Here is a 12,265-nt window from a genome sequence, read left to right as displayed (position 1 = left end):
AATGCCGTCTTGCCGGGGAAGCACTGGGGAGATCTCCTTCCCCTTCCTTTTGTCACAGAGGCACATCTCATCCTCTCTTTGTCCTTCCTGCCCCAGACAAGGAGCTGAGGATGGAAACCAGGGCGGACAAATCCCCACAGCAGAACCTCGTGGAAGAGGCTGTTTTGCGCAGCTCCATGGCACAAGAATCCAATGGAGAGGAAAAGCCCTGGAGATCCCACAGGAAGAGGGGCTCCAAACCCAGCCCAGGGTGCTCTGAGGAGGAAAGACCCACCCTGTGCCAGGAAGGTGGACAGAACTTCAGCCAAAGCTCGGAGCTGGTGGTGCATGAGCAGCTTCACAATGGGGAGAATCCCTACAAGTGCTTGGAGTGTGGGAAGAGCTTCAGGCAGAGCAGCACCCTGATCCGCCACCAGGTGATCCACACCGGGCAATGGCCCTACAAGTGTGAGGAATGTAAGAAGGGCTTCAGCTGCAGCTCAGAACTCATCAGGAACCAACGCATCCACACTGGGGAGAGGCCCTACGAGTGTTCCCATTGTGGGAAGAGGTTTCGGATCAGCTCCCATCTCCTCCTGCATGAGCGGATTCACACTGAGGAGAGGCCCTTCCACTGCCCTGAGTGCGGGGAGGGATTCCAACACAAATCCCACCTCAGCATCCACCAGCGCACCCACACCGGGGAGAGGCCCTACAAGTGTCCCCAGCGTGGGAAGAGCTTCTCAAACAGCTCTACCTTGTCCCGACACCAACGGAGGCACCGGTAAGGGAAGCCCTGCGTGTGCTCCAACTACAGGAGGAGCTTTGTGCACTGGCACAGCTTCATCCCCCATGGGAGGACCCACATTGGTCAGAACACTGGTGACCCACATTCCCAGTGATCCATGTTGGGAGGAGACCTGGCTGGTTATCCTTTTGGCCCTAATTTTCTTCTGATTTGTCTTTATCACTTAAAAACACCTGAAACAGGACTAAAATGAAAGTAATTGATCAAGGATGTCTGAAGTCCCACCATTTAACAGGTATTTGAGGTGGAACTTATGGTTTGTGAACATTTGTTCTGTAGGATTTGTGGGTTCTTGGGGGATTTCAGCAAGTGTTCTCCATATCTTTGCACTCCAGAATTCCAGATAGATTGGTCTGTCACCTCAAAATGATTCAATCCCATTGAAAACACCTCAATTTTACCCCAAAATTGACCAATCCATGTCAAAATGCCTTATTCCCACCTAGGAAAAATTCAGTCCCATGACAAATCTACTTGATTCCACAGTGTCCAGGGTGAGAGGGGGTTGGAAGGAGATTGGGAGAACTGGCATCCAAATTTGAGGGTGTGGGACTGGGATTGTGTGGGGCTGGGTGTGTGGCCTGTATTTTGATAGTAAATAAAACTTCCAGAATGACTGATTTCTGTCCCATTCATTTTTTGTCAGTTCCAGTTTGTTTTTCAGAGTGCCACCTTCGCAGCTGTTTGTGTTTGTGCCCTTCTTTCTCTCCTGCCTTTCTTTGCCTGCTCTGTTTCTCTCTCAGTGTCTCTCTTGACCCAGGGCAGCTCCCACCAAAGACCCTGCCCTGATTTATTTCCCACTCCCGGAGCTACAACAACCACAGGTGAAGCTATGAAGGCTGGCAGTGAAATGTCACTGTAAGATCGTGCTCCACTTGGAGCATCTTTTCCTGCCTGGGAATGGGAATTCCAGCCCCTGGCAGTGTGTGCCATGGATCCCAGAGGGGCATTCCCAAGGCTCCCAGGGCGCTGCTCCTGCCGTGCCTCCCAAGGAGCTCTGCAGGGCCAGTGGACAAGGTCCAGCAGCTCTGTTGGTTCTGCAGTGCCACAAGGGCCCCTGGGTCCATGAGTGTCCTTACTGCCAACAGCGGTTCCTTGGTTCCCATGATGCCCTGCTGTGTCACCATGGATATTTGGTGCCATGAAGTTCTTCAGTGTCACAATGGCCTCCCTCGCTCCATGAGCTTCCACAGTGTCACAATGGCCTCCTTGGATGGGCAGTGTTACCATGGGCCATTGGCTCCATGCAGCCCCGCTGGGTCACCATGGACTCCTTGGTTCCACGAGGTTCTGGGGGTGTCTCCATGGTCTCCTGGGATCCACAGTGTCACCATGGACCACTGGACCCACGTGGCCCTGCTGTGTCACCATGGCCCCTTGGTTCCATGGGACCCCAGGGTCATAATTGACTCCTTGCTTCCACGTCACCTCCTCAGTGCCAAAATGGCCCCTTCGTTCCATGAGGAACAAAAAAGTTTTGTAGAAACTTTGAAAAATCAATACACCTGGGAACATCTGTTTGCATTCAAGAGAGGTAAAAGGTGAGGATGGCAGGAGCAGCTTCATCTGCAACAGAGATGCAGGGAAACGACAGGGACAGAGAATTCAGGTGCAAGACTCAGAGAATTCTGCTCCCAGAGATCATTTCTGCTCACACTGTCCCTCCTAGAAAGGTGACATCATTCCAGGCAGTCTGGACTGAGCAGGTTGTTTCTGAGGTGGGTTTGTTTTTCAGGAAACCCACTCAGGGTTTTCCATTTGTTCTGGTTTGAAAGCAAAACCAGAGAGAGACTCGATGTCAGAAATACAATTTATTAGGAAAAAAAAATCAAAAATCATGCAATAATACATAAGAAAAAACACTGATAAAGTCAGAATATAACCTGTCACTCTCTTGGTCAGGGTGCTGATAGCAGTCCAGTTGGAATGGTGGCTGCAGTCCTCCTGGAGTGGCAGATGTGGTTATGTTGGAGCAGTGATCCTGTAGCAGGGTGTAGCCTACCTCTGAAGTTCCAGTGGAAATGGCAGCTGTTGCTCTGGGGAATCCAGTGGAAAGGCAGCTTGTTTTGTCCCAAAGCCCAGATAATATCCAGGGGGGCATGCTTAGCTCTTCCCCCCTGGGTGGAGCATCTCACAATGGGCTGATATCATTCTATGAGTCATGAGGTGGTCCATTAAACAGAAATGGCTCCTGGAGGGCATTATCTCTGAGTCATGCAGAAAGGCATTGATAGGCCTATTAACAGGAGATAAGGGATAAAACAATACCCCTCCTGTTTCAACAGCTCTTGAGGATGGGAATAGAGTACATCTTTATATTGTAACCTAGGTCATCTCTCACCAATGGAAGGGTGGGACCGAATAACTTCATATTTGGTGTCATTTTGTGCTCTGCTGGGAGTTTCCCGAGGGCTGGTAGTGCTGTTGGCTTCAGGAACAGTTTGGGTAATGGCTGTAGGACTGAGGGTTGGGTAAAAAACCAGAACAGTATTCTTGTATTTATAGTCTTTTGTTACATGTCCAGTTTTCCTGTAGTTATAACAGTTTCCACTGCCTTTATTACATTCTGTATTGTGGGGAAGCACATTTGCTGCAACCAGCATTTCAATTGCACCCTGGCTGGCGGCCTTGGCTAGGCTGGAGTCACGGTCTGAGACCGCTTGGAATATGCAAGCATCAACCATCTGAGCAATGGTAGGCTCAGGGTCAAGGGGGAGGCTGTGAAGAACCTTTCTGCAGTCAATACTGGCATTATAGAAAGCTAATTTGCTAATAAGATCATCCTGGACCTTTTGATCATCTACCTGTTTTTCCAGGGCTTTCATAAGGTGCTTTATGAACTTGATATAGTTCTCATCCGGGCCCTGGTGAATGTCAGTGAAGTCAGTGTGGGGTGTAGAATTATCAGGTGTTTGGAGGAGGGTGGACCATGCAGCGCCTTTGAGATCTTCCAGTATTGACTGGGGGAAGACTTCAGCCTGATACTGCAGTCTAGTATAGTCTCTTTCCCTGGTAATGCGGTCCATTGTGAGGTGTTGTCACCCTTCTTCCTCAACATAACCTTTTGGTAACTCATGAACTTTTTTTATCCAAACTCCTTTCCAGAAAATAAATTCATCGGGTGACAATATAATTTTCATACACCATTTTAAATTTTGTGATACCATTGTGTGGGCAGTAAATGGCACGTCCAGCAAATTGTTAAAATAGGGAGAACCCCTCCCATAATCCTTGGCAGCCTTTACTAAGTCATTCATTTCCCTATGGAGGTAGGGAATCCAAGATTCAGGTGGCACCTGTGCAGTATAAGCAGGGGCCAAAACCTAAATGGGAATCTATTCCCTATGGATTCCCATTTAGGTTTTGGCCCCTGCTTATACTGCACACCACCTGAATCTTGGATATCACCTCCCGGTCCCCCTCCTTTGCAGCTTTTCTCCGCATCCTCTGCCAAGAATCCTTGGGCTCATCCTCACTCTCAGATAAGCTATCACTCTTTTCCTCTGTAGAGGAGGCAGGTCTGCTGGCAGAGGCGCAGGCCTTTCTGCCAACCAGCAATGCCTGGCGTTGAAGGCCTTTGGTAGCCCAAATGGCTTCCTTCCAGTTGGCCCCATGTCCGGTTCCAGTGATGTGGGAACTGGAAGAAGCTGGACTGGAGAAGGGGTCTGGAAGTGGAGAGGTGGAGCCTGCGCCGGGGAGGAGCTTTCTGATGACAGGGGAGGGACCCAATGCAGCGGTGGAATTCAACATTAAGGTGAGACCCGTCACAGAGGAGGCACCTGGAGCAAAGGCGGGAAATGGGGATGAAGGCGGGAGGGTATCTAAAATGGCGGTCTCTCTAACAGGAGTATTGCCATCTTGTGATTTATAGGAAGGAGGATTAGAACTAGGGAATGAAGGAATGTGGGTGAGGGAATATGTCAAGGCAGTATGGCCACTACCACCCTGAGGAGAGGACAGAAAAGGAGGGGAGATGGCAGACAGCAGATGGCTTGTCTGTGCCAACGGGCGGGCACCATCTCCCATCCTGTTCTCAGGGAACCTGGGTTTGGGAACGTGAATGGCGGGTTGAATAAACCAGGGAAAAGGGTTGGAACCATGAACTCTTTAAATGATCCTATAAATTGAATGAAACAACAGATAAAATTTCCCAACTTTTAAAACCCCTTGTGTTTGTAAAATATAAAACTTTTCCCTGACAGCATCCCAAAATGATAACTGATAGACAGAATCAACAGAGATATCAGGAAGCTCCTCAAATAACCATGAACAATCCCTTTTAAACTCCCTTCAGAAATATAACTCCCCTCTAAATTTAAAACTCTCCAAAACTTAACAAAAACATCCTTTTCAGCTTGGGAATGAGTATTTCCCGTAGCTGCCCCCAATGGAAGAGGGAATGCACACCCACAGGAACAGAAAATCAGACGCCCAAACCCCTGGGAGCTCTCTGCCACTCAGTCACTCACTCTCAGTCTCACAGGCACAATCTCCAGCCAACGTGGGGCTTGTGGGGAGCACCAGAGACAGCTTTCCCTTGCTTGTCCCCACCTGGCATCACTGCCTGCAGGGTTCTGTTCTAGCTGGAACCTGGGGACACTTTCTCAGTTGTGTCCCTGACAGGGATCTCTTCAAAGTACCAGAAACTTCAGGGTTTCAACAGAACTGAGTTCTTGAGGGTTCTGTGACATCACTGAGGGGATGGTGACATCACAGAGCTGGCTGTAACATCCCAGAGCTGGCTGTGAAATCCCAGAGTAGGATGTGAAGCCATAGAGCAGAGTCTGCCATGAGAGAGGGTGGCTCTGTGGCATCAGGGAGTGGGTTGTGACATCACCGGGTAGCTGTGTAACATCACAGAGAAGGCTGTGACATCACAGAACAGATTGTGACATCAGAGGGTGACTTTGTGACATCAGACTTCTGTGGCATCACAGCACTGCTGTATGACATCACAAGGGGACATAGAGTTGGTTCTGTGACATCACAGGGTCAGTGTGACATCACAGGGTCAGTGTGACATCACAAGGGCTGTGTGACATCACAGATGGCTGTGTGACATCACAGGGTCAGTGCGACATCACAGGGGCTGTGTGACATCACAGGGGCTGTGTGAGGTCACTGGGAAGGTCACTCTGCCCCGGCCCCCCTCACAGTTCCCCCCAGAGCAGTCCAACCCTGCTTGTGCACAGCGGGGTCCCCTGTCCCCCCGGGTCCCCCTGCCCCCGGCCCCGCAGCCTCCCCCAGAGGATGTTCCACGAGATCGACCCCAGAGCCTGACACGGGGACGGGGGGCCGGGGCCCTGGGGGTGGCACAGGGGGAAAGGGACCCCCCGGCAGTGTCCCTGTGTCATCCAGGGCCAGAGCCTGGGCCAGGGCTCCTTCACCCTGTTACGAATGAGGGCTTGAGAGCACTGAAAAAATCCCCAGCAAGGGATCAGCAAAAACCAGATTTAATATTAACCAACAGCAGCACAAAGTTCCTTGGCAAGAGTCGCTCTGCTCCTGACTGGACACTTCAGGCACACCAGGGAAACAAAGCAACAACAAAACCAAACAGAATCCAGGAAATCAAACCAGAAATTAACTCAGAACTGTCCCTCTGTGTGTGTGTGTGTGACACAAGGACAGCAAGGGCAAGGATAAAAGGAATATGGCCTAAAAGCTTAACAGAGCTCAAACTTAACAGGACTTAACTTATATCTTAACCTTAACTGATACTTTCAACTTCACAATTTAGCAAAAGAGCAGAGCGTAACAGCATTCAACCTAAATAAAACCTTTTGACTTTGCAATTTTACAAAGGAATAAAACTTTACAATATTTTGCTTAGTTTATAACTTACACTAAAGGTAGCAACTTAGCAAAAGAACAACTCTTAGCAGCAATTAACTTCACTTAGGCCTTGTGATTTAACCTTCCCTACAGGCCTGACTGACTCAGCTATCCAAGGCGCTCAAACTCCTCAGAGAGCAGCATTTCTGCCACATTTCCCCAGCACAGGCACTCCTGTGTGCACACTGACATAAAGAGTCAGTGCAAGGCACCTGTGAGCAATTCCCCTGAGGGCACGGAACGCTCACTGAGGATGCTTTGTCATCTTCCCAGTGGGCAGAGTGCTGAGCCTGGAGGAGTGGGGCGATCAGCCCAGGCTCTGTCATTGTTCAGGATCCCCAAGTGCAGCAAACGGGAGAGTTCCCGGCTGGGAGAGGCCCCACTCAGAGGGAGTCGCTGGCCCAGGAGAGCTCCAAGGGCTCCTTTTGGAGCGCTGTGTGCAGGGCCCCAAGAGAGGGGCTTCAGTCCCAGCAATGGTTCATCCTGGCCGCACTTGGCATCAACAGCTTTCTTTGGCAGGGTGAGAACAGGGATGTTTTGCCACTGAGGGAACAAAAACAGTTCCCAGGGCTGCTGCTAAAGGAACCAGGAGCTGGTTGGGCAGCAGCAGTGCCTGGAGCAGTGTTTGTGATGAGCTGCAGAGGAGCTGAGCCCAGGGGCTGTTGGCCAAGGCCGAGGCCCAAGGAGCATTTCTCAGCTGGCAGGGCGGCCTGAGAAGGGGAGGGGGGAATGCAGCAGCACAGGGCCCATGGAATCAAGGGAGCATTGTGACACTGTGGAGCCTTGTGAGACCAAGGGACCATTGTGACACTGTGGGACCCTGTGACACCAAGGGACCATTGTGACACTGTGGGGCCTCATGGAATCATGGAGAGCACTGTGACATTGCTGGGCCTCATGGATCCAAGGGGACTGTACTGACGCTGTGTGGCTCCATGGAATGTAGGGATCATTGTGACACTGAGAGGCCTCATCAAAACAAGGGGCCATTGTGACAGCGTGGGGCTGCATGGAACCATGGAGACCATTTGGACACTTTGGGGTGTTATGGAACCAAGGGGCCATGGTGACACTGAGGGGCACCATGGAAACACAGAGACCATTGTGACACTCAGGGGACTCATGGAAATATGGAGACCATTGTGACACTGTGAGGCCTCATGGAATCAGTGAGACCATTGTGATCCTGGGAGGACCAGTGTGATATTGTGGAGCCTCATGAAACCAAGAGGCCTTTGTGACACTGCAGAGCTGCATGGAACCAAAGGTCCATTGTGACACTGCAGGGCCTCCTGCCATCAGTGGTCCATTGTGACACTGGGCAACCAAAGGAGACCATTGTGACACTGCAGGGCTGCATGGAACCAAAGCTCCAGGGTGACACAGAGTGGCCTCCTGTCATCAGTGGTCCATAGTGACACTGTGGAGCCAAAGGAGACCATTGTGACACAGCAAAACCCCAGGGTCCAAAGGTCCATTGTGACATTCCAGACCTCATGGAACAGAGGAGTCCTGTGACATTGTGGGGCCTGGGGAGCCACAGAGACCATTGTGACACTGCAAGGGCTCATGGAATCCTTGGGACCATTGTGACACTGCAGGGCCTTATGACACCTGGGGGCCACTGTGACATTGTGGGACCCAATGGAACCTAGGGGCCAGTGTGACACTGCAAGTCTTCTTGTAATCAAGGAGACATTGTGACACTGCTGGAACCCATGGAATCAAGTCACCATTATGACACTGCGGGGCCCCATGGATCCAAGGAACCATTGTGACAATATGGAGCCCCATAAAACCAAGGGAAAACAGAACAGGTCTGGCTGCTTTGGCCTCCCATAGACTGCCTGACTGGTCCAACTGACCTTTGCATGTTGAGTGTCACTTCTCATCTGCTGCTGAAACACTGAGGCTCTCTGTTTTCCTTCCCAATGGAAAAGAACTGTCCTTCTGCTCCAGGCGCCCATGGCCAGAATTGGGATTTCACCTCCAAAGGTCCTTATATCCAGGGATTCTTCCAATAGGAATATTGCCAGGACAAGTCTGGCAGGCAGTGGTTTCACAAGGGTCACCTCTCATCCGTCCCCAAAACATTGGGAAAGGCTCCATGCTCTCCTTCCTAAGGAAAGAACTGTCCTGCTTCTCCAGGTGCCCATGGCTGAGATTGGGTTTCCACCTCCAAAATTCCCTAAATCCAAACTCTGCAATTACTGAACAGTCTAGCTGGCCTTGGCCTGCTGAGGCTCTCACTTGCCTTCCAAACCTTGAGGCTCTGTGCTTTCCTTCCCATGGAAAAGAACTGTCCTTCTCAGCGAGGTGCCCATGGCCACAATTGGGATTTCACCTCCAACACTGCCTGTTGTGACAGACTGGAGGAGATCGTCTGCTCTAAACATTTTGTGTGTGGGGGGGGGGGAGGAAGGGGCAGCTCCAGCCTTGCCCTGCCCTGTAAGCACAGCCCTTCCCTGCCCTGTGACTCCAAGGGGCCTCCAGTGGGTTTACGGTTTCTACCTGAACCGCGGCACACTGAACCCCCAGCACCGCCGTTCCACCCTGGGCACTGGGGCCCTCTTGGCTCTACTCAGTGCTGCTGCTGTACTCGGGGCACCCCAAACCCTGGTAGGGACCCGTGTCCCCGCACTCCGGAATTGTGTGCGACTCACACTGCCCTGATCCTCCACGCATCCGGAGCTCCGTTCGGGGTTTGCGTGCCAATTCACCAATTCATCTGCCACCTTTACTTGAGTTTGGTGCACAGGAAAAACACCAAGCAGATATTCGTAAGAGGTCAAAATGACACAAAATTCTACTGGCAAAGTGCAAAAAATCAAGAACTTTGGAAGAGGATTTAACGCAACATCAAATTACACATAAAACACTTATCATAGCAGTAACTTCATTAAATTAGCCCATTTATCCTGGAAACATTAAAACACGCAAGCTGTTAGGGTATCCAAAAATGTTCCATAGAAAGAGCATTAGAAGGAGAAGAAAGAGAGAGAGACAGAAAGACAGAAGCTCTATAGAAAGACACACATATGACTAACAGCTCCTAGGGTTCCAGTGTGGGTGAGACACAAACCCCAGGAGAAGGCAGAGTCCACACCAGGGGCTCACCTTGTGCTCTATGTTTTTAAGTCCCCGGGCCCTTGTGAGCCTCTCCCAGGTGGGATTTCTGATCACACAGGCAATCAGGGCTGGGTTAGCACTGTACCCACTGTGTGACTGATTGACAGCTCATCCCAGGGTGTCTCAGGACATTGATCTCATCCAGCCTCTGACAGTGACCATGGTGACACAGGGGAACCTCATGGAACCATGGGTCAGTTCTGACAATGTGGGTCCAAGGACACCACGGGAGATGTCATAGACAGGTAGAATAATGATAAAAGAAAAGCCTTTTGAAATGCAGCCTTGTTCAGCCATATCAATAGCTGGCCTATCATCTCTTCTGTGTGCAACTAAGCAGTTACAAGTTCTCATGTGAAGCTATTTTGAGAATGAGACTTTGTGACCATTCTATTCTGAGGGTGAAAAACAAATGCACCTGCAATAACAAGTAATTTGTCCCATGAGAATCAGTGAAGAGGTAAACAATACAATAGAGAGATTTGATGCACAAGTAAAATCTATTTTATTAACCAATAATCAACTAACTGATAAGAAATCTTTGAACGAACTAAAGGTGCACACAAGGTCAGTTAAACTTTGTAAAATGAGTTGTATGAATAAAGAATAAAGAGTTCTTCTCCATCTTAGCTTAGTCCTTTGGGATTTCAGTTCCGCCCTTCTTGACGGCTTTGGGTTCTCCCTTCTTTGGAGCTTTGGGTTCCGCCTTCTTTGGGTCTTTGTCTTCCTTCTTCTCTGAGATTTTGGTTTCCTTCCTCTCTGATGCTTTAGTGTCCTTCTTCTCTGATGCTTTGATTTTCTTCCCTTCTGATGCTTTGCTTTCCTTCTTCTCTGGGATTTTGATTTCCTTCCTCTCTGGGATTTTGGTTTCCTTTTTTGGGATTTTGGTTTCCTTATTCTCTCGGGTCTTGGTTTTCCCCTTTGCTGGTATTGGAGGTTGCTTGCCAACAGAGACACTCTTCTTTCCCTTCTTCTGCCTCTCTTCCTCCTTCCTCCTCTCTTCCTTCTCTAAGGCTTTTGCCTCCTCCTGCTCAAGCTTTTGAGCTGGCTGCTTCAGCTGCCTTCTGCAGACAAAACAGAAAACATGGCTGAGAGTCCCACCAGAAACTTGGGCTCCCTAGTCCTGACTGGCCCTGCACTTCATTCCTTGACCCTGAGGCCATTTCCGTGAATTCTCCTCAACCCACAGAGGTTGGGAACATCCCAAGTGAGGGCATGGGTGGAAGGGGACCTCCAGGACCAGCCAAACCTGAGCTTTGTCATCATAAGGTGTTGACTGTGCCAGCTCCCTCTGAAGGCACAGCCAGACCCCTCCAGCCCCTGCCAAAGGCTGATCCAGCAGCTCTCTGCACTGGGGCCTGGAAACGCCCTTTGTCTCTTGGCTTCCCAGTTTAAAGCAGAGCACAGATTGCTGACATCTGCTTAGCTCTCCTACAGTTCTTACTCAGCTCATTCAGCCCCCTTCTCCCTGGGCATAGCTGAAGCATGATTTTAAAGAGTTCAGATTTCAGCTGAGGGTTAGAAGCAATTCCCATTGATCAGGATGTAGGTTAGATAGGCAGACCATAGGTTAATGATTATGAGATGCTTAAGCTGGAGCTGATTGTTCTATTGTTTACCATTAGGAGCTTCTTTCTAGAAGGAAGTGGAGGCAGTGAACTGTTATAAGAACATCTTGAAACCAGTAGAACAATGGTTAGCACCTGGGCTTGATGTCAATCAATCACTAAGTTGGGGACCTTGGATGGTGCCAGAGGGTCACAGAGACCTGATGAAGACATTCCTGACTTCATCCCTTAAGACCACTGACCCAATTCGAGACCACCAACCCAATTCAAGAGAAGAATTGCACAGGAGTGAAGGACCAATGACCTCATTTGAATACAGAGCAGGGATGGGAGGTGCTGGGGTTGTGCAGATGTATTTTATGTAAGATCTTGGGAAATAAAGAGAGGGCAAAGAACCTTGGACAACGCGGGCACGCCTTTTAGGGACGGCTCTGGTGCCGCCTGCCGGTGTTAATAAACATCCCACTGTCTAACTTTAATTAGTTAGAGAGTCTCTGTCCGTGATCTTTGGTTTTAAGGACTCCTAGCCTGCTCCTTCATGAGAACAATCCTATCAGTCAGAAAGCAAAGGCTGCAGGAACTCCTCTCCTGCAAGACAGGCTCTTGTCAGGCAGATTTCCTGCTGGAACCCAGCTGGGACCAAGCAAACCAGTGCTGGCTGCTATGGAAACCATTGGAAGCAGCCTCGTCCGTCTCCTCCCCATGAAACCAACTTCAGTCTGGCCTGAAGAAGTCCTGATGCACAGGCTTGCTTTAAGCACCTCCACTCCCAGCTCCACACTTGTGCCTGTGTGTCCTGAGCTGGGCTGCCTTGCTGGAGCTGAGCTTCTCCTGTGCTTGCCTACGGCTGCAGCTGCAGGGGAGCCCAAAGGACAGGAGCTTTTCTGGCTGCTGCGCCACCATAAGGAGAACCCTGGCAGATCAGCAGTGCCAGGACTTCATCTGT

General features: G+C 50.2%; 1 protein-coding gene across 1 annotated transcript in view; it reads left to right on the top strand.

Moving 5' to 3' along the window:
- Window positions 1–278: 278 nt before the first annotated feature.
- LOC128943524 (zinc finger protein 665-like) overlaps window positions 279–12,265 on the top strand; it is a gene marked incomplete at both ends in the record, with an annotated part of 552,916 nt that continues 540,929 nt past the window's right edge. The window contains one exon of the mRNA XM_054286442.1: window positions 279–699. Within this exon, the coding sequence (XP_054142417.1) occupies window positions 279–699 (421 nt within the window). The remainder of the gene's footprint in view (window positions 700–12,265) is intronic.

This window comes from Melozone crissalis, unplaced genomic scaffold (assembly GCF_028551555.1).
Source record: "Melozone crissalis strain CALT ecotype California unplaced genomic scaffold, PUWL_Pcris_2 ptg000046l_1, whole genome shotgun sequence".
NCBI lineage: Eukaryota > Metazoa > Chordata > Aves > Passeriformes > Passerellidae > Melozone > Melozone crissalis.
This window is presented reverse-complemented; position numbering and strand designations above follow the sequence as displayed.